The 24,914-nt window shown below is 35.1% G+C and overlaps 1 protein-coding gene across 14 annotated transcripts in view; it reads right to left on the bottom strand.

Annotated features, from left to right (window-relative positions):
- Positions 1-24,914, bottom strand: part of LOC135212644 (NGFI-A-binding protein homolog) — a 560,269-nt gene that overhangs the window by 182,144 nt on the left and 353,211 nt on the right. For 10 of the 14 annotated variants that reach the window (XM_064246246.1, XM_064246245.1, XM_064246244.1 and 7 more), the window contains 2 exons: positions 23,097-23,210; positions 10,262-10,399 (listed from right to left, as the gene is read on the bottom strand). In XM_064246246.1, coding sequence (XP_064102316.1) covers positions 10,262-10,399; positions 23,097-23,210 — 252 coding nt within the window. The remainder of the gene's footprint in view (positions 1-10,261; positions 10,400-23,096; positions 23,211-24,914) is intronic. The other 4 variants (XM_064246240.1, XM_064246250.1, XM_064246248.1 and 1 more) reach the window with 1 other exon arrangement.

The following is a 24,914-nucleotide window of genomic DNA, read 5'->3' on the forward strand; positions in this document are numbered from 1 at the left end:
TCATAATTCTCTTTGAAAATAAAACTTGAATCTCTCTCAATACAGAAACTTTCATTTCTCTCCTTAGGTTAAAGATCTCTCTCTCTCTCTCTCTCTCTCTCTCTCTCTCTCACACACACACACAGGGTACACACATTCATGTGAGAACGTAACTCCGTACGCACAAGTGTAATTATGAGGCAGCAAAAACACCCTTTTTAAATTGTAATACAATTTCACGGGTCATTTCATCATCAGCCATTTTCCTTCCTCTTCTCCTAAAAAAAATAATAATAAAGAAAAATTAAAAACCAAAGGCATATTCTCGGTTAGGAGTGAAGACAAAAATGTCGACAAGATAAAGAAACGGCCAGGCTTATTTCGCGGAATAGCAAGTGCTTAACAATGAATTAAAAATGGGAGGAAAGACCTCGTACTGTGCCTCTCTCTCTCTCTCTCTCTCTCTCTCTCTCTCTCTCTCTCTCTTCTTAAACAACTTGGCAAGGCAAATAGATTCATCCCCGGATTCTTCTTACTCATCTCTCTCTCTCTCTCTCTCTCTCTACCCGTTTCTCAAGACACAGTGATGGCTATATTCTCTCCTCCCACGCTAACAAAAATGGATAAAACCCACTGTAATTAAAATATGCAATTTCCTCTTTCCCTTTCCCTCTCTCTCTCTCTCTTCCCCAGAGGATTGGTAAATTTATAGACACAATGATACTACATAGTTATTTTCATTCAGAAAGTAACCCAGTTTGATAAAACCAAATACTATTAATAATTAACCTTGACAGAAACCTGGTTCTTCTACTTCCTATGGAAAGAACCGGCATTTTAGTAATGAACTTGTATGGACAACATTGGCAAGGATTATAAGATGATGATGATGATAATAATAATATAATAATAATAATAATAATAATAATAATAATAATAATAATAATAAAATTCTGGACATTCTTTAAAACTGGGAAAAATCATCGATTTAAACAAAACAAAAATATATGGGAAAATTAATATATATATATATATATATATATATATATATATATATATATATATATATATATATATGCAAACGATCACTACACTGACAACACCTCAATTCAGTTCAGCAACGACTGCTCTACGACAAACATTTCTCCTCCAACCAAGCCTGTCCTAATCTAACTCTAAGGATGACGAACTCTGTCCCACGTGTGCTACAACAGTCCCTATGAAAAAAAACTTTCCTTCTTCCGAATTTGCAAGCATCTTTGCAGGTAGGATAAAAAAAAAATCTACCTTGAAAAAACACGCGAGGAGAATGTCCAAAACCTGAAGTATTCGTCATTACTATCTTACTATAATGGGCGTAATGTCTGCCCGTCAGTCTGTCATTCAATCACGGCCAAACGGCTGGTCCGATGGGCATGAAACTTGGCAGGGTTATAGTGGTTACTCCTAAGATGGTTTATAATGGGTTTTATTGCTTTGTTCGGCAAATTCTTCGCCCCACCCCTTACTGTAAGCGTTTCCGTCACTTCCTTCAGGATTAGAACCATATTGTCTTCCTCCTCCAACTGCATTCTATCATATGCTAGATATGGTATAGGGGAATTAATAACTTATATTTGCCAATAGATAAGTGACTGCAATATTTCATATTGGATACTAATGAAAAATGACTGAAGTTTCAGATATTTGATTATAAATAGTTCCTTTTTTAAATATGTCTATCTGCAGATAGATAAAAAGTCTACCTTTTATGAACATTAATGTTAGCATTACTTTGTGTTAAAGTTTTATAATAATGCTTACTTATTATTTTGATCAACAATATCAAAACAAGAGAACCTACGTCCAGTTAAGTGGCTGTTTTTCAGAGTTTATGTTATAATTCACCAATTTCCTTAAATCTATTTAATCATGAAAGCTAGATGGACAGAATGAGGGCTGAATGTTTTTGCTTAATAAAGAAATAATCCGTTTTCCTATGACAATACAAAGGCATCTCACCTCTGCTTTTAGAACGCGCAGGTTTGGTTTTCATTAACTTTATTAATCAGGACGAAGCATTTTCAGACTGAGTATTTTAGTAAAATTTTTCGTTTGTTCTTGCGGGCTACTAGTGTTTTTTTTCTTGTCTACTTGTTTTCCATTTAATATTCATTTATATATTTAATTTTATTTGCTTATATTTTGATTTTAACTCAGCCTTGTACACCAATTCTGGTCTGTGATTTTCTATTTGTTGGTTCTTGACTTTTCATCCACTTTTGTTAATATCCTTAAATTGTTGCCAGAATATATTCTGTTAAGACGCTACTGGCATCTTTTTTGTTTATACTTTAAAGATGGGATTTCCTGAAACGGAGCTGGTTCTGCCCCGTGAAACGAGGCAGGTTATGCCCGTAGACTTAGTTACTTTACGAATTTTCATACATAATTTCTGTTTACATATGTTTGTTAGTAGAAGTATTCCGAGTAATGGTGTAATTTCAGCAAAGTCCTTTGCCGATAAATAAGGAACAATGTATATTATTACATTAGCGTGACCTACAAATACTGATGACAAAACTACTTCTACAACTCCATTTCAAGTAGTGAATGGTTAATGTTTGTAATCTATGCGAAAGTTTGCCTATACTAAGGTTTGAATTTCCGGCAAATTTTACGTTTTAATTAACTGTGATGATAAAAACACGTTTGTTGATCTTACAGTATTTACAATATCCGTTATATAAACATATATATATATATATATATATATATATATATATATATATATATATATATATATATATATATATATATATATATATATATATATATATATATATATTTGTGTGTGTGTGATGGATTATAATTTCATCACGCTTGAAGATATCATAGATAAATATAAGAATATTAAAGAAGAAATACATGCCAATCTTACTCAAGCAACAACAAAAACAAACAAACAAAAAAATAAGGCGAGAATTCCCTTAAAAACTTGTAAAATAAGAAGCTTTCAGAAATGAACTTTCACCTTTCTTCCTCAACTAATAAGTTTCAATAATAGGATGAAGAAAACCTGAAGCACAAAAAAGAGGGCAAAAGAAAGCAAAGAAGAGAGAGAGAGAGAGAGAGAGAGAGAGAGAGAGAGAGAGAGAGAGAAGAGAAGAGAGAGAGAGCCAGGAAAGTGCCGTTGTAACTCTTTTCATTCCCCCCATAAACCAATCTTTGAGGCCGAGCTCTCCAAAATCAAATAAAAGCTTCACGTCGAGGCATGTGTGAGAAAGGACGATGGAATGTAAACACCGAGCCATATATGCACGCCGGCCGAAAAGAAAAACCGGAAAATAAAGAAGTCAACAAATCTCTCTGAGCTTCTGAAACTGGCTGAAGAAATCGGCCCGCGATATTGTGCTCCCCGTCTGCGCGCGGAAGTTCAGATTGGCCACGAGAAATATATACGATAATGACCACGACCGTTACAACATTAATCAAGAAAAAATATCCAAAGCTTCGTTGAAGGGACTGTATCAAGGAAATGATATATCAATAGTTTTCTGCGTCGAAAATGAAGACGATAGTTAAAGGTCCACAATCATATAGCATGTGAGTATATGGTCTTAAATCGATATTAACAGCTTTCGCACCTTGTACTAGGTTTATCTTCAGTCAAGTGACTTGACTGAAGATGAACCTAGTACAAGGTTCGAAAGCTTTTAATATCCATTAAAGACCATATACTCACATGCTATATCATTGTGGACCGCAACCAATAATTACAGTAATAAGACGATACTTTCCAACAAAACAGCGGCTAATAATGATACTAATATCAACAGCGCACAACCACATCTAATTCCGTCACTGGAAAGAAAATGCTGGCCATATTTTCCAGCGGGACAAGAACGCACCAGAAAAATACGGTTGCCAACGTCCCAGTGACCATATCAAAATCGTTAAGTCCTTAATATTTACTTTTTTTCGCCGCGGAGGAAAAATCATACCGCAGAATAGAATGAAAATGAAAATGATTAACGTCGCCAAAACCTAAAACAATAATACTACGAAATCAGGTCTCCCGGGGTATGAGGGGGGGGAGGGATTCTCTGTCCGCTGCGGATCAGCAGATGTAACGCCAAAATGAATTCTCAAAATTTAAAGGCACTTTCGCGTGAAAAAGTAAATAGGAGAAAAAAAAAGTTAGGCAGTTCTAAAAAGGAAGTGAAAAAGAAATGAGACCACATTCCAGTTAAACACTCCACTCCTCTCGGGGCTTTACGCTAGTATGAACAAAGCTGACTTCAATTTACCGTTCATAAAAGAAGTTTCCAAATTTTATCAGCCTGCCCCACCTCACTCTCTCTCTCTCTCTATCTCTCTCTCCTTCCCTTCCTCCCTCCCTCCTCCCTCCCGGAAGCCTTTTCTTTACTTTTTGTCTAATTTCTCTTGCTTAGCTGCATTTTAGGATTCACTGGACCAGCGGCTGCATTCAACCTACTTAATAATCCATGCAGTCGTGTCAGTTTTTTCTTTTCTCTCCCCCACAAAAAAAAACTTTCTCTTTATTTCATCATCTTATTTTTTTGCCTTTCAACTCCCGAGCTCCCCTTCCTCGGTTCTTTTAATCGCTCTTTATTTATATCGCATTTCCCCCCCTTCCTTCTTCCCACTCATTCTATTTATTCCTTTCTGGCCCAATTACTCCCACTCTTGGCCATTCTCATGACTTTTTCCATTTTGCCTCTCCCAAGCAGACCCACCCCAACCCCCAAAAAACCCACACCATCACATTCACCCCCATCCCCACCTCAATACCCCCCACCTCCCCACCCCTTCTCCTAACATTAGATTTTTTTTCATTTGCTAATGGTCAGTCTGGTGTTTCTCCTCATCTCTCTCCCGAAACTAACCCGCTCTCTCTCTCTCTCTCTCTCTCTCTCTCTCTCTCTCTCTCTTTCGACTTCCCATCCCTACTGCCGCCCCTTGCAAGGAGCTCTGCTAACCATTCCCTTCACCTCCCCCCCCCCCTTCTCCCTTCCCCCTTCCATCTTTCCCACTCTCTTCCTGTACCTATATCCACCCTCCCTCCCTCCCCTCTCCTCTCTCTTTTTTTTTTTTATTTCTTTTAATACAGATTTTTGAGTTTTGGTTTTTATGTACCTTCCCCCTCCAATTCTTGTGTTGCCACTACTCACTCGCTGTCTCTTTCTATCTTCTTGTTTGTCCACTCTCTCTCTCTCTCTCTCTCTCTCTCTCTCTCTCTCTCTCTCTCTCTCACCAATTCTTTTCTGTCATTCTTTCGAATCGATCCCTGTTGCCCGCCCCCTCCCCCCCTCTTTTTTCCCGTCATAATATCATCCATCCTTACCCTGATAAATATGTGTTGTCTCTTCGAATCGGTCTTCCGTTATTTCCCTCTCGATATCTTAATTAAAAACATCTATCAACGTCCGTTATTTGCAAACTTTTCTTTCACCGCTGATTATTTCATAAGAACGTATTACGTAATAACAAGTGCGTGGTACTCGTTCTTACTCCTACTCCTTACTCCCCTTCTTGTAGTTGTTATTATCATCTCGACGTTATGTCATATTTATTTATGGCCGCCTTCTTTCCTTTTACCTTTTCGTAATCGTCATCTTCGAAAAATCTCGGCTTCATTCGTCTTCGCAATAAATTCGGCGTTCGTGGATTTTTCGGGAGGACACACTTCATCACTCTCTCTCTCTCTCTCTCTCTCTCCTTGATATTTTATCAGCTGCTTCTTCCCCCTTCTGGGTTGGCAACAACGAGCAACAACGCCGTTGTGACAGACGTCAAATATAACTCTCTCTCTCTCTCTCTCTCTCTCACAAAGACTTTCAGTTGAGTAACTAAATAAATCTTAGCTCAATAATCTTTCTTCGTCTCACACTTGTACAATTTCTTCCATCATGAACACGTTTTAACAACCTCCTCTTTCTCTCTCTCTCTCTCGCTCTCCCTCTCTCCTTCTTTCTCTCAGTTGCATTTCTTCCCTCTTATATTTGGCCTCTTCCTCCTCCTCCTCCTCCTCCTCCTCCTCCTCCTCCTCCTCCTCCTCCTGCTGCGGCGTTCTGCTCCCTCCTGCTCTTCTCTACCTCGTCTCTTTCCCCCTTTTCCTGGTCAGTATATTTTTACGCTTTAAAATCTCGTCATAAAGAACAGCATTACTTTTATTAATTTCCCTTGGCCGGATTTACTGATGAAAATCCGAGGTAAGTTTTATTTCTGTATATTGTTTCATCTTATTGTCCATTTTTCACTGTTCGTTGGCCGGGGTTCCCGGGGAGCGTTGCCAGATGCGCGAGATGTTGTAGTAGAACAACAGCCTCCGAATTCCAATATGAGAAGCATAGGAAATAAATAACGCACGCTTTATTCCTCCACCAACAGACTAATTGGGTCTCGGACTTGCATTCCCCCTCCCCTCCCTACTCAACCTTCACCTCAACCTCCCCTCCCCCTCTTCCTCCCCCCTGCTCATCATTCACCGACAGCCCTCCACAATACCCAACAGCCCCCCCACGCACTTCCCAAAACCCTATGCTGACATACTACACACAATGTGCGTGTGCAAGCATCCTTTTCCCTCCTCCCAAGGATTGCGTATTCACGTGCGTACCAATTTCTTGCTCAGCATGAAGGGAGTTCCTGTGTGTAAGCTGTTTCCATTAATTGACACACACACACACACACACACACACACACACACACATATATATATATATATATATATATATAATGTATTTATATAAACATATACACTTATGAATATACAAAATTTTACACGGATTCACAGTGAACGTAAGAAGCACTAGATGTTCCGGTTCTCTGTCTCTTGTCCAGAACAGCACTAGATGTTCCGGTCTTCTGTCTCCTGCCCAGAACAAAGTGCACATCTCACTCGAGTCACCAATTCCCAGAGGACAGCCAGAACCACACCGAAGAGATCTGGCGCAATAAATAACGCGGCGTTCCCGCTGCGAGAGAAATTTAATGTGCTTTCTTCAGCTGGAAGCCGTCGGCGCAAGAGACCTGGCGAATGACCCAGACGAATCGCAACATGCAACGTCGCTACCAAAGGAGACGGGAGTTCTTTAAATGACAACTGAGATGATATATGTTCGCATAAATAAATAAGAAATAAGAGACGAGATTCACCGCGAAGGGGAGGAAGGAGTTACCACTCTGACCATTCTACAATGATCTTTGTCTGTTCGTTTGGCAGAGACCAAAGGTCCGTCACCTGACCTCTTACTTCCTGTGATACCCTACAACACTCGCTTGGGCATGGGGGCCGTGCTGGCATGTGGCGTGGCGGCGGCTTAATCTAAACCAACCAACCGTGGAAGGATGAAGACATCTCTAGAAATACTGCCACTATCATCACCATACATTAGCCCTTTTATTGTTGCATCGAATTCGTTTCCTAATAAATTTTCCGGCGGAGGAGAACCAAGTCAGTTTTACCTCAACGAGTTCATTCCTTTTACCAAGTCGCTGAATCACTTTTGTATTTCACGCTTTTACTCATTCATTTACTGATCTATTTTTTGGCCTTAGTCCCTAACTTAAATTATGACCGGTTTTCCATAAACTGTGCTGTTCAGTATCATTACCAACTGATGCAGACCATTATAAAATATTTTGTCAGCTTAATATCTTTGAAGAAACTTGCTTTTCAGAATTATGAGAGCTTTCAGCATTACACAATTATAGGGATAATGACACTATAACAAAATTTCCAGTAATACTGGATCTAAAATCGTTGCCACGTTGAAAAATCTAAAAACATTTTATTAATAAGATGTCATCTCCCGACTTCAGTGTTCAAAGACGCTTTCTGTGAATAAAATGGCCGTATGTTAAAACACCGAAATGATTCATTCTGAAATCAGCTAAATTTAATTTCTATCTTTGGAGTTTCTCAGTGAGGATCTGAAACAGAAGCTTCGAAAGATAACCGGGGTTGCTTCTGTCGAAAGAATCCAAAGAAACGGCTTTCTTGAAGGGCTGGCGTTACTTTTGGAAGAAAAGGGAAAGGTAAGAAGAAGAAGAAGAAAAAAAATAATGCTCCTTCCACAGTTATCTCGTCTGCATTTTCTTCAATAAACTTTCAAAGGCGGGGAAGAGGAGTACAAACTTTTGAGGACCCGGACCAAGAACTTCTCTCAGGAGCCAAACTTACCGGCAAAGTCTAACAATGAAGATTGGTAGATTAATTGCTATCCTAATATGATGGTAAAATCCACCAATCTTTTTTATTGTTTTTTATTCATGTTTTTCTTTTTGGCTGAGTTTTTATCATGGCGGAAGGAGTTGTAAGGCAAGTTTGTTGTAATTTCATTGCTACTTTATACGAAGAGTGTGGGTTGCGTGCTCGCCTACCGATTCGGTAGTCGTGAGTTCGATTCTCTGCTCTGCCAACGTGGAATCAGAGGAATTTATTTCTGGCGATTAGAAATTCGTTTCCCGATATAATGTGGTCCGGATCCCACAATAAGCTGTGGGTCCCGTTGCTAGGTAACCAATTGGTTCCTACCCACGTAAAACTATCTAATCCTTCGGGCCAGCCCTAGGAGAGCTGTTAATCAGCTCAGTGATCTGGTTAAACTAAGATATACTTAACTTATACGAGGAGTATATATTAAATTGGAAATTACAGGGGAAAGTCTTTTTACAAATTTGATAACAATAACAACATATTTTTCCCGTGAATCACAAATCTTAATCCCGGCAGCTGAATTCCCATTCCAAAACTACATTCCTTTATAATGTCAAGAATATTCACCAGGAGGAAAACTCCATTTCCCCATTTCGTTTCAATAACCTGTACTCCAGTTTTAGGAAAATTTCAACAAGGAAATCTCTGAAACAATCGTTCAATGTTGCCGAGAGTTTTGTCAGCAAAGCGAGTGATAAATATTGAAACAAATCGAATCTCAATAAAATGTGATCTATGACACTGAAGGGAAGAGTGAGCTACGTTGGATCCTCAGTTCATCAACAACGTGATTACAAGGCGCCTGTCTTGGGAACAAGGCGTTTTGAAACATGACTATGTCGAAGGAACGTAAATGAATGTGTAAAGTTGAATGAATTCGACTTATTAGGTTGGTCTTCACTTATAGTTTCATTTCCGAGAAGGTAAAAAGAAAACTAAAAGACTCCTTCCACTAAAATATTCATTACGACCACTCAGCTATCAACCAGATTAAAATAAAACTCGTGAAGTACCAATTTTACAAAACACAAACCAGGACGAAGAAATAGTTGTTTATCAAACCGAGGCCAACCAATCACCTCCTTCCCTTCAAATCATGAAAGACAAATTGGTCGTTAGGGCGAACCGCTATGAAAACAAATCCTGCACCGCTGACATGGGGGGGAGGGGGGGTGGAGAGAGACTCGCGGCTTTCTATCAAGCAGACGCGGATGCCTATTTGATATTGTATTCGATACATAAAACCAGAAGTTTATTCAAACAAGTGTTGCTTCATAAGATTACCTGAAAACTAATGGTAATCAACAAATCGAATTCATAATGAAACGCCACCGCGCTGGCGTCTGGCCGGCGGTCTTCAAAGTGCGCTCTTTCCCGAAACATCAAAGGCGGGAAATTCTGTTTTCCCTAAAACCTAACTGGAAATAAAGTGATGTTCATCAAAGCAATTTGGAAATTTCGCACTAATGAACTTTTGTTCAAAATGGCGTATGGACGCGCAGAAAGAAACTGTGGGAAATTTTGCATCGATCACCGCATGACTGAATGAATGTAAGCGAACAATTTGAAAGAGACAATTTTCCGTGGGAAAAAAAAGAAAGAAAAAGGATTGAATTCTCCCCCCTACGTCAGTGCAGCAGGATTCAGGTACACAGGTTCTGCAATGGCAAGCACTGAGCCCTCTCTTTAAACGCATCAGAAAAGGATTAAGTCCTATGGATGCAATAAAGTTCAAGGCACACAAATACTTCGCTTCCAAGTAAACATGAATTTTACACTTCGCACTGAGAAATAACAGTCCCATGTATGATACGGGGCTTTCATCTCAAGTAAATGCAGCAAGAACTGAGCTCGAAAGAAATTAGAATGACTTGGTAAATCACAAAAAAAAAAGAAAAAAAACTAAGAGAAATATGTATTTTGCATTTAGCTTCAGCGCCATCCATTGCAGAGCGGGACCGTATTTCCATTTTCTATAACTTAAAAGGGGGACATAAATATTTTTGAGAACGAGAGGGCCGGAGAATGCCATGTCATCTCCAGAGATCTGGTACTCACCAGGATTGGAGACCCACTCCTGTAGAGCTTTCTGTAGTCGCCGTACGTGCAGGGGCTTGGAGGCCATCCCAACGAGAGCCATAATCTCTAAAAATTCCTCTTCGCCTGCCTCGCACAACTGTTGAACGTCATCGCCTCCTGCGGAAGACAAAAAGACATAACACATCGGAGGTGCGAACTGGTAGCCCTGGGATGAACGAAATTGCAATATTAATACATATGGTTTGAGAAATAGTATCATCCACATGAAGTAAATGCCGTGTGATTTCACAAATACCAACAGAAATGGGTTTCACAAACACACACACAAATGTTGAAATAAACAAGGTCATATATATATATATATATATATATATATATATTATAATATATATATATATATAAAGCATATATGGTATTATATGTGCAGACAATAATATATGCACTGTGATTTAGGCAGTTGCGCACATTTGTTCAAGAAAGTAAGTATGTGTGTGTGTGTGTGTTTATATATATATATATATATATATATATATATATATATATATATATATATATACTTACTAAAAGTATAAGCCACGAAGGAAAGTGAAACACTGGAGTAGCTGCAAGATCTTTCGACTCAAACTCCGTTACTTGGCAGACTACTAAGTAAAGGACTTTGAGCCGAAAGATCTTGCAGCTTCCTCCAGTGTTTCATTTTCATTCGTGGCTTATACTCTTTTATTTATGTATTTATCACGTTCCAAACTTTCGTGATTCAGTTATACACCACCACACATATACATACATACATACATACATATATATATATATAATATATATATATATATATATATATTGTAGTAAAACACACGTCATTTCATTTTCTATCTAAAGCGATGAAATGAAAGTCATAATAGGAGCATTTAGAAACCGCAACGACTGCCGCGGAAATCTCCACACTATTCTATTCGATAGTTCCAGCTTAGTCCATTTAAATCCTTGAACGTGCTTCCCATTGAAAGTTCCACTGTGGTCCATCCTAATCACAAACTGAGGTCCGTGTCAATACCGTACATTTAAATGTCCCATTGGTTTCAATTTCAAGTCCAATCGAATTCCTTACGATTCCTTAAGAATGTCTGATAATAACGTGGATATTTTATATTGTCCAATTGCTTCTCAAGCAATTGTTCCTTCAAATGTCAAGTCGCGGTTGGTCCAATGTCCGACTGCGGTAAGTTCAAATGTCCGTTTGTGGTTCAATGTTTGTTTGTTTGTTTGTTTGTATTGTGTTTTTAGTCGCATGGAACCAGTGGTTATTCAAGCAACGGGACCAACGGCTTTAGGTGACTTCCGAACCTCGTCGAGAGTGAATTTCTATCACCTGAATTACACATCTCATAACCTCAATGCAATGCCCAAGAATCGAACTCGCGGCAACGAGGTGGTACCCCAACACCATACCGACCACGCCACTGAGGCGGTGGTTTTTTTTTTTTTTTTTTTTTTTTTTTTTTTTTTTTTTTTTTTTTTTTTTTTTTGTGGTTCAATGAAACGTCCGGTAACGCTTATTTCAAATGTTCGGTTGCGGTTCATTCAATTATACTGTGATCTATATAATGGCCATACTTTGGTCCATACAAATTCTCGTTTTGTTAAATACTTTAAATTACAAAAGTTATATTTAGTGATACCGGAATAATGGGAAATTCTCTCTCTCTCTCTCTCTCTCTCTCTCTCTCTCTCTCTCTCTCTCTCTCTCTCTCTCTCCATTTTTTATTGTTATGGAATACCATATAGTATACATCGTTTTCGTTGAAAAATAAATTCCTAATCAAGACATATAATAAAACCTTTGAATTAAACATTAATGTAATCTTATTCCCAGTCTTACGTTACTGTTCTAAAGATATTACAAAGACGATACTTTTGCTCTAATTAATAAATTAAACAATTTTGCTTTCATCTAAATGAAACGAATCAGAGATGTTGAAACTGATCACTAATCCGAATTTGTAAGGTCTGTGTAAAGCCAATCTCATGGAGGTCATTGACCCCTAAATCATGACATCAGAATTTGACTCATGCACAGATGACCTTTTCTGAATGAAAAGTTCTCCTAAACAGATTAAATGCTACACTTGGCAGAACCTGTCATAAAGTAATGCTAATAACCATCATCAAACTCATCATGGCTGTATGTCTTAACATTTTCCTAAATATTAAATATTTAGACAATTTTTTATTTGAATATTTCATATGAACTAAAGTAGTCTTGAAAATTTGGATTGTAGTGAAACGCTTTGCCCTAAAACCCACACAGAAATGGCAAATTTTAAATAAAAGTTTTACAAGTGACTCATAATGCAACCACACTGAACCACACATGCTAATTAGCAACATATGTCATGAAACTGCGATTACTGTAATTCCCATTAAAGTTATCTCCTCGAATAAAGCATAACAATCGCTCCGCAGGTTAGGGATGTTATTCTACAAACTTGATTCAAAATTGAAATAATGAATTTAGCAGAGAAGCTTTACAAAAGGCATATTTTTTTTTCTTCTCATGACAGAATTACAAGAATCGTTCTTCGCCGTTCGGTTGAGGAAGGAAAGTTGATGATTCTGTTTCAGAATTTTCAAGAGATGAGTAATTTATGTAAACCTATGGACAATTTACAGCCTAGGATTTTCACGGACATTTGTTAATCCGGTTTTTTCCTTATGAAATCTACGTCAATTATTTTTATTTTTAATTTCTAAGGCCAACAGCTTGAGATCATTCTGCCGGAAGAAATACCTCATTTTTCTGTTGCCTCTTATTATTATTATTATTATTATTATTATTATTATTATTATTATTATTATTATTATTATTATTATTATTAGGGAAAAACTCTCTATCACGAGAGTATATATAATGTTCTAAAGGGTCCACAATAATACAAAGTGTAATAAGTCCGTGTATAATTTTGAAGACTTTACAGAAAGCTTTCGAACCCTTCCCTGGGTTCATCTTCAGTGATTTTTGGACTGAAGATGAACCCAGGAAGGGTCGAAAGCTTTTTGTAAAGTCTTCAAAATTATACACGGACTTTTACACTTTGTATTATTGTGGACCCTTTAGAACATTATTATTATTATTATTATTATATTATTATTATTATTATTATTATTATTATTTTATCAGTAAAGTTAACAATTCCAAGCTGAGCTTTCCCAACATTACCTCGCCTTTACCTAACTTTCACAACAGCTTCGAATGAACTTCGTAATAACTGCAACTAACCACGAACTTTGCATGGAACTACGAATTGTTTTTCTAACACTACCGACATTAGAAATCCCGTATATTATCAGTACAAAATTACTGAACCTTTACCCACTTCTCATGAATGTAGGTTCAGTAATCTTTTCAATACCGTGGGAATCGAGAAGCGTAAATGCAAGTCCACTACTAACTGGCTTATACTAAGATGCAATGCATTACAACCCTAACTTCTAAAGCAATTCTTGTATTATTGATTTACTCAAACTTTTGGTTGTTTATTTATTCATCTTTTTCCTTTTCTAATAACTGATCTCTTCGTTCTGTGTTTCCTAGTTTCTGTTACGTTTTTCAAATGCACACCATATTCCTTGGCCTTGTGGGCTTGTTCCATAAGAATGTGGTTCATCTTCTGAATAATAATATTTTGTTGAAAATAATGACAGTTTTCAACGAATTAATCTTATAAAGGGTATTTTCAATTATCCTAATAATTGGAATCCTACTCATCAACCTAGCTGAGTCAGTAAAACGAATTTCAAGAAGAATTGAAATTTCAAGAATTGAAAAGACCGTGTATAAGATAAATTCATCGCAAACGGCCATTATTTTCAACAAAACTTGTATCAAAGAAGGTCTGCTGCCTGCAAATAATAATAATAATAATAATAATAATAATAATAATAATAATAATAATAATAATAATAATAATAATAATACAGTTTTTAAAGACTTAAGGTATTATGGAACCGGATTCCCTCGCACGGAATACGACTGAATATGAGTTAACAACTTAAAATAAACACATATATTCGTAGCAACCACGTCAGACAACAAGAGCTGGCTGACTAGTCAAGAAAGTTTCCATAGAGCGTTGTGGTAAGGCAACAAACCTCGCGTGTAAACATACGCAGCGAATGCGCACAAATGAACGGCCAGATAAGGGCGAGTGTCATTTCAAGATACCGCTGTAGCGCATGAATAGTCGATCGCTTTATCTTGCGCGTTATTAACATGGCTGCGACGCCTCATCCTGAACCAAATATTCTTTCAATAATGAGTTTGCATAAGAGAGCTACAGCAAAGAGTTATAAAAACACAGACAAAAAAAAAAAAAAAGTGTGGATGGTATCTACAAAGAGGCAACTTCATGACTCTGGCACAATGTCTGAAAGTTGTAAAAGTTAAATGTAAGGGATTTTCTTTTGTTGAGAAAAATAATTTACCTAAGAATTTAGTGAAGATAACGATAATACTAACAAAAGAACTATTTTGCAGATATTTCGATTTTTTTATTTATCTAATTATTTCAAACAAGCAAAGACGGACATAGACTATCCTAATGTTGTTGAAGGTTAAGCTGGTCTTATGCCAGCACGGGCTCTTGCTCATAGAGCAACCCGTAGGACTACTCAAACTAAACATGGTGAGTTACTGCAACAAGAATGTGGGTTGCAGAAATTGCTACAAATAAGAACAATTCTGCAAAAACATTTCTCTTCGTTGCAAGCCGAACTTTTGTCCGTAAGACATACATCAAACTATAATCTCCTACTTATTTATTGTGTACGAAGCTAAGTTAACTTACAAAAACGAAGTCAGCATATTTCTTGTTAATTTCGAAATCGTGGAAATGGTGAATAATGAAGTCCGTCATTTGCTATGATCGCAAAAAGCCCTTTTTGAAAGTGGGAATAAGAAAACAATAACGAAAACAAAATCAACTTTTGCTTTCAACCAACACCGTGGAGAGACGACGTTTTCTATTTAAAAAAAAAATAACTCGCATCGTTTAACACATCTGCTAACGTTGGAAAAATCAAATATATTTAAACCTGAAATAATGACTTTTGTTTGTCAATTTAAATGTCAAGGAAGCAGCCTTCCAGCTCAGCCGTATTAAAATTATAAGCAGATAAATTCAAACTGCGCAATCATTTCCTCTATTCAAAGCATTATATATATATATATATATATATATATATATATATATATATATATATATATATGAGGATGAACGCAACCTCTCAGAAGCGTTCAACTTTATTAAACGCCAGTTATGAATTGTACCAATGACAAGGAATCCTGTTTAATTCAGATAAATGCAAGTCTCTTCATAAGAAGTGACGTTAACCCAAATCTCTGAACCAGGTGGCAGGACGAGAGAGAGAGAGAGAGAGAGAGAGAGAGAGAGAGAGAGAGAGAGAGAGAGAGAGATCGTGCACGATTAACAAAGTAATTAAAGCCCATTCTAGTGATTGCAAAAATCCCCATAATGAAATCTCTTCGTCTTACTTAACTGCAATTACGCCATCGAAGTTATTAAAGTAAATTCTGGCCCGAGACCGCTTTCGCATAGTGTTGGGAACTTCTTAGTTACTGCAGTTACTACTCGCAGCTGCAACTTAGTGAAGAGACGATTGAAAGGTCTCATTCGACTTAAAAAAATAAAAAATAAAGTCTACGGGATTCAGACTGAGAATTTCACTCCTGTCTATAACTGAACATAATAGAAAAGGTCTCTCGGTCTGGTTTAGCATGGTGAAAGACAACTTTCTTTTCGTGCAATAATAATAATAATAATAATAATAATAATAATAATAATAATAATAATAATAATAATAATGGTGGAGAAAAAATCCAGTTATGTATGTGTACATATATTCAAAATTAATGTACCCATACATAACTGTGGATTTGTTTCTCCATTCAGATTCATCCTAATGTGAATTTTTTTATAATAATAATAATAATAATAATAATAATAATAATAATAATAAAATAATAATAATAATAATAATAATAATAATAATAATGTGAAGAAAAAATCCAGTTATGTATGTGTCCAATATTCAAAATTAATGTACCCATACTAACTGTGGATTTGTTTCTCCATTCAATTTCATCCTAATTGAAATTTTTTTATAATAATAAAATAATATAATAATAATAATAAAATAAATAATAATAATAATAATAATAATAATAATAATAAAGTGAAGTAAGAGAAGATGAAAATCACTGAAAAACTCGTTATCCTATATGCACGACTTTTTAAACATATTTTCTAAGCAGATAATGCATAGATATACGTTTTATTCATTGCCAAAAAGATCCTCACCATTCTGAAAAAAGAGGGTTTGTGATATGTTTAAGAGCTCATCAGACTGTAACAAATTATTCTAACTTTACAAAATATTAACGAATGTCAAATACGTGTTCCTTACAATGGCCTTCAGCCAGTTTGTTATAAAAAGGGCTTAGACTAAATACTGACGCAACATTTATAATCGTCATTCTTCGTTAAAATGCATAATATTTTACTTATCAATAAACGAAAATAAGCCACTTCACACCTATCTACGTAAGGTCATCAGAAATCAACCCGCAAGAGTTAGCTTTAATGAGTCAAAATTAGGATTATAAAATGTATGAAAATATACTACTGAAATACTGCCTTTCATGATGGGACGGTAGAGGCTTTCATTCATGTTTTCACAATAACTAACAATATTGTTCTTCACACAATATTTGAGCCAACTGTCAGTGCGCCTCTAATTAGTTTAGGATAGCAGTAGATGCCAAGACGGTAATCAATGAAGTATTAAAAAATTAAATTGATTATCAACGGTCGCTTATTCTCTGATATCATTATTAACCGTTGTAAAACCAGAAAAAAACAAACTAACATTTAAACAGTCAATCATTATGCCTAACAAATCAAAACTATTAACATCGGCCTACTTAAGGAGCAAATTAGTATCAGAATTTTTCAATTCAGGATGCCTGTATTTCAGAAGGCCCAGCGGACGGAGTGTCAATTTACAAGGGAGAAGTTATACAGGAACTCGAACACAAACACACACACGTGTGTATGTATATATAAATATAAATATAAAATATATATATATATATATTATATATATATATACACACACACATACACACACACACACACACACACACACACATATATATATATATATATATATATATATGTGTGTGTGTGTGTGTGTGGAAAGAAACAGAGAGAGAGAGAGAGAGAGAGAGAGAGAGAGAGAGAGAGAGAGAGAGAGAGAGAGAGAAAGGACGCTGAGATGGCACATGTATAACAGTGGACACAACATCACACTGACCAATGGATCTCTACATTTGAAAGTCTCCATTCAGCCATAATGACATGAAAATCAGCGGGAAGAAAATACACTTATTACAAAGCTGTCATAATGTCGGCATGTGGATGGACTCAAGAATTACATATGAGGAGTAATTAATCCTTAAATCTACTTGATGCTGTAGAGGTCAAGAGCTAGACTTCAAACTGTAACTGATTTGGGTTCAAATTTGGAATAGATGTAAGGTTCTCTTGGACAGGAGGAAGCATCCTATAGGAAGTGCCAAATTATAAGTGCATATACTTTAAATGACATTTAAAAAAAGAATATAAATATCTCAATAAGAAGAACACCTCACATATGAAGGGAAATTATGAACGCAAAAACGGTTCTCGTTCGGAGAATTATTGCTTAGTACGGGGCTTGACTTAATAGATCAAGTGGAAATAGAAAAAAAATCCAATTAAGCTTCATATTTCAGGCAGGAGTAAATGTGTGAACAACAATGATAGCAAAACATCATAAGAAGACATTTGTAAAGACTAGAAGCGATTCAACAGATTTAAATGCTGCATGGGGAAGTTGAGAAGGGTAAAAACGCCTCAGATGAGGAAGCTACACAGACCAATATATGACCAACCCTGACCATGAAAGGAATCATAGTGAGCGAATATTGTGCTAACCATTGATCCACGAAGCTAACCAGTTAAAGGGCTTCTGAAATAAAATAAAAGAGGGGTGGGGGGCAGAGTGCAAAGACACACATCCCACGAACTTTCAAAAGAGCACAGGAACAAATAAATAAAGCTCCTTAGCAACAAGTACCCCATAAAAGTTTTGGCAACATATTGATGGGAAACGACAACAACAACAACGAAAGCTTATAGTTTTACCAGAGAGTAACAAAGCCAATGTTTTAGAGCTTTACCCGGGTAAAGGGTGAACTGAGGAGACTAAAGCTGAAGAAGCTTTACGTTAACATGGTAAGGATGAGAAGCTACGACCAAATAAAACTTTGCATTTAGAGGATGAACTGAACAATAAAGTTGTCGAGCAGCTTCAACGAACGAACAACACTGAAGAAGATATTCAGGGAATAGCAACACTGGTATAGTAGAGCTTTACACTTTACGAAGAAGATGAACAACAATGATACAGTAATACTTCAAGGGTGAACAGCAATAACAAGGTCAAGCTTTAAGAGGGACAAACAACACTTATGATGCAAAGGTTTAACTGAAGGGAAAGGACGAACAACAGTGAAGGAATGACGTACTATTTCATGATAAAGATCGATACATGGAGAAAGGGAGAACAACAGTGATATCATCAGCTTTGGTGAGAGGATTAAACAACGACGACCCAATGAAAAAAAGGTTCATCTGAAACAGCCACTGGAATCAAACAGATAAAACGTGCAATTTGGAAGGTGACGGATTCAATATGGACACCATTTGTATTTTATGGAGAATAATTAATTCTATTTTCGTTGGGGGATATAAGTTTAAACTTCTAAAGGCTTACAACCCTTCTCACTGGTTGAAAATGAAGAGGTTTCCCCCCATTGCACCAAGCACACCTGAGTCACGCGTTTTTCCATCAATATGACTAATACTGGTTTCAACTGTTCCAAATCTTCAAATGGGCTCTGAGAAGATAAGAGGAAGTAAAGCTTGAGAGAAAAGAGATGAGAATGCTGAGGTGCATTATGGGAATATCGCTGCCCGAGAGACTAGAAAATCAAATAAGAAGAAGAGCAGGCTTAGTAAGGATTTCAGAGGTGTTAGAGAGTCACGATTGAGGTGGTAGGGGCATGTGTTGAGGATGGATGACGAGGAGGGAGTGAAGAGGGCTTGGGAGGAACCTGTTAGAAGAAGAAGATCGAGAGGGAGACAGAGAATGAGATGGCGAGATAAAGTGAAGGAAGATACGGAGAGAAGAGGTTTGGTGGAGGATGATGCCTATGATAGAAGGCAGTGGAAGAGAAGGCGCATCAGGCAACCGACCCCTTAATGTAGGGATAACGGTGGGAAAGAAGAGGAACCCTTCAACCGCTGCTCAAGACAAATGCTCCTAAAAATAATTAGCAATGGGAGCATAACTGACTCAGGTGTGCCAAGTTATAACTGAAATCTCGTCGAGAACTACACCCTGTGGAAAACTTTCATAATGGCAAGAACAACATTGAGAGAAGAAAAAACTCTTGGAGAATAACACAATTTCAGCAAGGGATATTAAGATCTGTCAGTGTTTAATTAGCTTACACTATTTAAAAATATTTTTCCTTAAATGACGACAGAATACAACCTTAAGCAAATATGAGATAACAAAATTAATTAGCAGCCGGCAAGTTACCTTTAGGATTTATTATTATTATTATTATTTTCATTATTATTATTATTATTATTACTATTATTATTATTATTATTATTATTATTATTATTATTATTATTATTATTATTATAGCAGCAACAGCATTTACATATATTAAAAGTATCTATAGTTCAGGAATGTTCATGATGCAAGGAATGACTATATTCTAGATATATATATATATATATATATATATATATATATATATATTATATATATATATACACATAACCTTACTTTATCAGTTTACACAGAGTATAATTAATTGTATCAGAAAGTTAGTAATTAATAACCAGGATTTTAAAATAGCGACACACAAAAGCAAAAGCATAAATGCTACATGAAAAAAAAAAATCAGCATTCGCCAATCACACGACAGACTGAATACAATTAACAAACCGAAGCATGCAAAGGCGTTTAAAACACACTGACAATGACGCATTTATTTACTCCAAACGAGCAACACAGAGTGCCAATGGAAATATAAATATACAAAAACGAGAGAATAAATAACCCTTAATTACTTACAATGGTTGGGGTGAAATGTTAAAAAGAATCGAGTACTTCAAATAACATATGTAGACTTCTAAATAGCGACAGGACAAATACAAGGACACGCACGAAATATATATATACATATATATACCTAAATATGTAATGTGTATATATATATATATATATATATATATATATATATATATCCATATTTGTATATACACATACACACAATATAATATATCTATATGTGTGTATGTGTGTGCGCGCGTGTGTAGAAAGAAAGAAACAAAAAGAGAGAGAGAGAGAGAGAGAGAGAGAGAGAGAGAGAGAGAAACTCGCACTTACAATACAAAAATACATAAAAATATGCATGACTATTCGTGTAAGAATCATACTACGGATCTATAATAGTGACACTGCTCTGACTAGCTCCAGATATGCAAGGAAACCTGAGTATATCTGAATAAAAATTATCTTGAAAATATACGTTTAAGAATATGATAAACAAATTATACACTAATCATATAAACAAAATCACGATGCACTTTTTTTCGTAAAAACTAAGCTTCATCTACTTTCCTGAACAATCTCTACGAGTGAATAATAATAATAATAATATTAATAATGATGATAATAATAATAATAATGTCATAATTTGAAATGAAAAACACGAATGCTTAAGTGTTGTCAAGAAATTTTTAGGGCTAGAAAGAAAAATACGGGAAGTGTATGCATTTTACTGCAAACGCCGATTTAATCAGTCGTAAAGCCTGCTACAATTTCAGAACCAGGAGAATGAAAATCTTAAAATATAAACCGGCGGCTTGTTTTTACTGATAGATTAAGCTTGTACATCACTGGGATATATCCATATGCATCATATAAAGAAAAACAAAATCGTACCCTAATGTTTAATGGTTCTGATGAAGCACCGTAAATGATAGCAAGCTAGTGGCTCTTAACTATATATATATATACTAATATATATATATATATATATATATATATATATATATATATATATATATATATATATATATATATATATATATGGGTTCGATAGAGCTTGTCTGTGTCGATTATCAAAATGCTTGGAGATCAGCAAACCTAAAATTCTTTCGCAAATACAATCTGCGTAAACTACAGGGAAAGTAACAGTTTACGTGCTTTTATAGTAACAAACATAAATGACTGCATTGTTTACGTTTTGCAGTTAAAATTGTAAAAAAATACTGTATAGCAAAAACACAGAATATAATTTTAAAAAATAATTTTTCTGAAAAATAAAGTTGAAAGTCAAAACATACGTTTAAACAGGAAAATGTTTAAATAAACAAAACCGAAACATAAAAGGCTTGCTGATTATCAAATGAGGTAAATTATATCTTGAAGCATAGTCGGACATGAGTCACTTTCATCACAGTACTTGAAAGGCACACGAAAAAACAAGAGCAAAACCTTAAGTATCTATGAAATTATTTTCAAAAACTAATTATAAAATTATATTCAAAAGTATTTTCATAATTGTCAAATAAAACTAAAAGTCAATGAGGGGTTATTTTTTAAAAATAATTATAAAATCATAATCAAAAGTATTTTCAAAATTGTCAAATAAAACTAAAAGTGAATAAGGGGTTATTTTTTAAAAATAATTATAAAATTATAATCAAAAGTATTTTCATAATTGTTAAATAAAACTAAAAGTGAATAAGGGGTTATTTTTTAAAAATAATTATAAAATTATAATCAAAAGTATTTTCATAATTGTTAAATAAAACTAAAAGGGAATAAGGGGTTATTTTTTAAAAATAATTATAAAATTATTATCAAAAGTATTTTCATAATTGTCAAATAAAACTAAAAGTGAATAAGGGGTTATTTTTAAAAAATAATTATAAAATTATAATCAAAAGTATTTTCATAATTGTTAAATAAAACTAAAAGGGAATAAGGGGTTATTTTTTAAAAATAATTATAAAATTATTATCAAAAGTATTTTCATAATTGTCAAATAAAAATAAAAGTGAATAAGGGTTATCTTGCAAATATACTTACCGAACAAAACGCAAAGATTCATGTCCTGGTTCCAACGTTCCATTGTTAAGACTAAAAGAAACAAGTGCTAAGGAGTCTAGCACAAACTTACCTTGGTGAAAACGAAGAAAACATAAAACACTCTCATAAGGGAATGAAAAGCAATGCAAGCAAGAACGAAAACGAATGAAATCGGGCATGCAATAAGCAAGCCTCACACAATAGCAAGATCTCCTTGAATGCGTTCATGGAGCCATCTTACCTGAACCCAAAATCAAGCTTAACCTCTTTACGGCAAACTTCACTCCAGATACAGATAATATTTTTTTTTCTTTTTTGCATAAAAACATATGGCAACTTTGCCCTAAGATAATAGTAAAAAAAATTTATATATATCAATAAAATAAGCAACTGGGAGATGACACTACCATACCATTATATTCATCTCATCATTTTTTTTTAAAGAAGCATTGCATGAGCATCAATCATTCTTTTTTTTTTTTTTTTTTGTTCTATCGTGTCACACAGACAACACCGAAATTAAGAATGGAGACTATACTGACTGTAAGTTCATAATGACCTTTCACGCTACCTTGACTGATGAACGTGTCGTAGTAATTCAGGAGGTTTGCCCGCTGCAACACGCGGTACAGCTGCAACTCCGACTCGTTGGTGGGCTGTGACGTCACGGCCACTGCAAGGCAATCGGGGAGAGAGAGAGAGAGAGATTAGTCGGGGTAACAGACACGGATTATGAAATCACATAATAAATCTTACATAAAACAATAAATATTTGTATTAAAAATGAGTATGGTGGTGTTAACTGAAATGGGAAAATGGCATATTCATAACTTTTTAAATACATCTTTGGTAGTTGTTCACCTATATAGACAAATTCATATTTTTTCACAAAGACCTTACACAGGCCACAATATACATACGTCCATACAAACTCACACGAAAAGTGGGCATTTGAAGACGTCCACAACAAAAATTGTTTTAAAATAAAAAAGTCAAGACAGAAGGAAAATCATATAATTTTTCTAATAATGTATCAATGAGATAAAATACACTTTACAGTTCCTGCTTAATAAAAATCGGTATCAAGCATCACTGACCCAAGTTTGAACCGCAACATATGGCAGTAAAATGCAATTGTTCGGTTGATACTTCAAAAACAAATAAGCAAAAGGAGTAAGAATGAATTACCTTCATTTAAAAGCCAATCAATGAAACTACAAGCGGCAAGTATTTACATACCTTTTAAATAACAATTTTATCAATACTTCTATGCTAATATCATTACAGTTAGTGTTCTAATGCCTGTTGCACATAATAATAATAACAATAATAATAATAATAATAATAATAATGATAATAATAATAATAATAATAATAATAATAATAATAATAATAATAATATCCCGGATAACCAAGACTAAAACATAATCATTGTCATTTAAAAACTGAATAAGTAAATACAAAATGAAAATATGAAGCATCCACTCCATATAAATATATATATAATATATATATATATATATATATATATATATATATTATACATTATTCTACTATATCGGAAGCTATTTATTACAAATGGAACTTGTAGGACTTGAAGGTAAAATGAAAATTAACATTGTGTAAAAAAATTATTCCTGACAAACAAATATATATATATATATATATATATATATACATACATACATACATATACATACATACATACATACAGAGAGAGAGAGAGAGAGAGAGAGAGAGAGAGAGAGAGAGAGAGAGAGAGAGAGAGGGAGGGCATTGAAAATTTAACGCCGCTATTCATATTCAACAATGTTGAATACTCCTGCAGTCCATTTCCTTCCTTTATTTGTCCCAATTCTTTACAGAAAGGCAAAGACAAGAAATCGAGAGAAACTCTTGAGTTGCATTGGGTTGCGAACTCAACCCTCAATTATAACTGGATGAAAAAGCGGGAGTAAAATTCAAATACAAAATACTCTTTAAATTCGACAAAATACGTAACAATTCAAATCTTTTTTTTATTATTTTTTTTAGCGTTGAAAAAATAAGTAGCTGTTGGGCAAAATCTTAATCCAATTGTGGCTGGCTGAGATTTTTCATGTCCTGCACAATATCTTGTTAAATATATGAAAAAAAAAAAATAACAGTATAACTCACAACAAGCCAGAGACAAGCGCCGTCGACATACAATACAATTCAATTGGCTAAACTACACAATGGTGTTCCCAAATAACAATCCCACGGCTTTTCATAACAAGTAAAGGAAAAACGGGGACCAGGCGCAAAAGTTATGCTAAAACAAACGCGGACGTTAAAAAAAACACACTATCTTTCGCTATCTTTTCCCCGTCTATTGTATCTCTTTGTGCCAGATAAA

The sequence above is a fragment of the Macrobrachium nipponense genome, chromosome 41 (genome assembly GCF_015104395.2).
Source record: "Macrobrachium nipponense isolate FS-2020 chromosome 41, ASM1510439v2, whole genome shotgun sequence".
Taxonomy (NCBI): domain Eukaryota; kingdom Metazoa; phylum Arthropoda; class Malacostraca; order Decapoda; family Palaemonidae; genus Macrobrachium; species Macrobrachium nipponense.